The following is a 2500-nucleotide window of genomic DNA, read 5'->3' as shown; positions in this document are numbered from 1 at the left end:
AGGATGAAAGGAAAGTGAGCTGGTTTAAAAATAACGCCAATGCCGGGCAGGACTTACTGCGTTCAGGGGAACGGAGGAGAGGGAGAAGATAGAGGAGGAGCAAGCAGCAGGAGCTGAGAGGGCAGGGGGATAAGGGGGGGAAAAGCAACAGGGGAAAGGGGACAGAGAGAGAGAGACAGAGAGAGAGAGAGAGAGAGAGAGAGAGAGAGAGAGAGGGAGAGTGAGAGTAAGTTACATAACAGCCCCGGGACGGCGTGTTAATGAGCACTAGTAGTCCACCTGGTCTCTTCCTGCAAGCCATCAGAAGATGATGAAGAAAAATATTGACTTTGGGAAAGAGAAACTGCAGAGTGGAGAGAAAAGAGAGAGAGAGAGAGAGAGAGACAGACAGACAGAACAGAGGGAAAACACAGAAGACAGTAAGAGAGTAAGAATGAGGAAGTACTGTATCTGTCTAGTCCAGATATCATTCACTGAGTTGTTGGAGTTAGGAGACCATCTGCTCCTGGGCAGCATCCACAAGCTGCGTCCTACAGTGAATATGAATAGATGTGTCGTCTGTTGTGTGTGTGTGTGTGTGTGTGTGTGTATGTGTGTTTGTGTATGTTTGTGTGTGTATGTGCAAGTGTGGGTGTGTGTGTGTGTTATGTGTGTGTGTGTGTATGTGTGTGTGTGTAGTGTGTGTGTATATGTGTGTGTGTGTGTGTGTGTGTGTGTGTGTGTGTGTGTGTGTGTGTGTGTGTGTGTGTGTGCTGCCTTCTCATTGCTGAGTCTTGTGCTGGCCGTAAAGCTTATGTGTGATCTTCCTGTGTAAACAGAAGGGACCAGCGTTAGCTCTCTCACACTGTTAGCACCTAACCTCCCATCTCAGGGAGGAATAAACGGAAGGCACCTTCAAACAAAAAAATAAACACCCCTTATTCACTCATCCCTCCTTTCTCTACCTCTTTCCCTCCCTCGCTGTATCTCCCTGTTTTACTGACCCCCCCCCCACACACACACACACACTTACTTTGCCTGTCTTTTGCTCTCTCTCCTTCCATTTCCCTCCTCCCTCTTCCTTCTCTCTCTCTCCCTCTCCATTTCTCCCCCTCTCTCTCCCTCTCTCCCTCTTTCTTCCTCTCCTACCCCCCCCCCCCCCCCCTCTCTCTGCACTCTGCAGTCTTGGCTCTGCCTCAGCTGCATCACCTGATTCCTGATGGGGAGATCACCAGCATTAAGATCTACCGGGCCGACCCCTATGAGCCACTGGCCATCAGCATCGTCGGGGGCAACGAGACGCCCCTGGTGCGCATCCTCATCCAGGACATCTACAGAGAGGGGGTCATCGCCCGCGACGGCCGCCTCCTGCCTGGGGACATGATTCTCAAGGTGTGTGTGTGTGAGTGTGTGTTAGTATACAGGTGTGTCTTTCTTTGTGCGTGTGTATGTGTGTGTGTGTGTGTGTGCATCTTACCCCTTCACTCAATCAATCACTCAACTCAAATCATTGAAGTCTAGTACAATTCAGCTGAAGATAGTATAAGTATATTGCCATCCCAGTCCCAATTCATTTTCTATTCTATTCAATTCAATTCAATTCAATTAATTTCTATTCAATTCAATACTATTCAGTCTCATTCAACTACATTCAAAGATTCAATGTGGTTATTAGTATGCTGTTGTAGCCTTTGGTCCACTGCAGCCTGTAAGACCACCCAGTTGACACCTCCCTGTCCTCCGCAGGTGAATGGCATCGACATCAGCAACGTGCCGCACATCTATGCCCTGGCAGCGCTCAAGCACCCGTGCCAGCTGCTCCGCCTGACGGTGCTCCGTGAGCAGCGCTACCGCTACCGTTCCAGCTCGCACCACCACCACTCGACCCGCCGGGCCTGCGCGGGCACCACCACCGGTCACCCGGACCCGGCCCACGCCCAGCCCCTAAGCCCAACCAGCCTCGCCCGCCCGCCCGCCTCCCGGTGCTTTCTTGACGGCGACAACCTACCGCGTGGTGCTGGTCAAGAGCGTGCCGGACGAGCAGCTGGGCATCAAGCTGGTGCGCCGGCCCGACGAGCACGGCGTCTTCGTCTTCCACCTGCTGGGGGGGCCTGGCCTGGCTTGACGGACGCCCTGAGGGGTGGGCGACAGCGTGCTGCGCCCGATCCTTGACCCACGACCTGCTTCTGGCGCCCGAGCCTTCGCTTCTCATACAGGTGAGGACGAGGAGGAGGAGGAGGAGGAGAAGAGAGGAGGAGGAGGAGTAGAGGAGAAGAGAGGAGAAAGAGTAAGGGAAAGGAGAGGATGGGAGGATGGGCAAATAATTAGGGAAGAGAGGGAAATTAACAGAAGGGACAGGAGGAGGAGAAGAAACGAGGGAAGGGGAGGGACACAAAACGAAGGACAGAAGATGAGAGAGAGAGAGCAACAGACAGAAAGAAGGGAGGAGGGGAGAGAAAAGTGGAGGATACCACAGCTCCATCAAAGAGGAGAGATGGAGAGATGCATGGAGAAAACATCA

General features: G+C 52.8%; 1 protein-coding gene across 1 annotated transcript in view; it reads left to right on the top strand.

The window, feature by feature from the left end:
* lnx1 (ligand of numb-protein X 1) overlaps positions 1–2500 on the top strand; it is a 49630-nt gene that overhangs the window by 37517 nt on the left and 9613 nt on the right. The window contains 4 exon segments of the mRNA XM_048253632.1: positions 1163–1371; positions 1726–1901; positions 1969–2140; positions 2142–2195. Of these exon segments, the coding sequence (XP_048109589.1) occupies positions 1163–1371; positions 1726–1901; positions 1969–2140; positions 2142–2195 (611 nt within the window).

The sequence above is a fragment of the Alosa alosa genome, chromosome 9 (genome assembly GCF_017589495.1).
Source record: "Alosa alosa isolate M-15738 ecotype Scorff River chromosome 9, AALO_Geno_1.1, whole genome shotgun sequence".
NCBI lineage: Eukaryota > Metazoa > Chordata > Actinopteri > Clupeiformes > Clupeidae > Alosa > Alosa alosa.
This window is presented reverse-complemented; position numbering and strand designations above follow the sequence as displayed.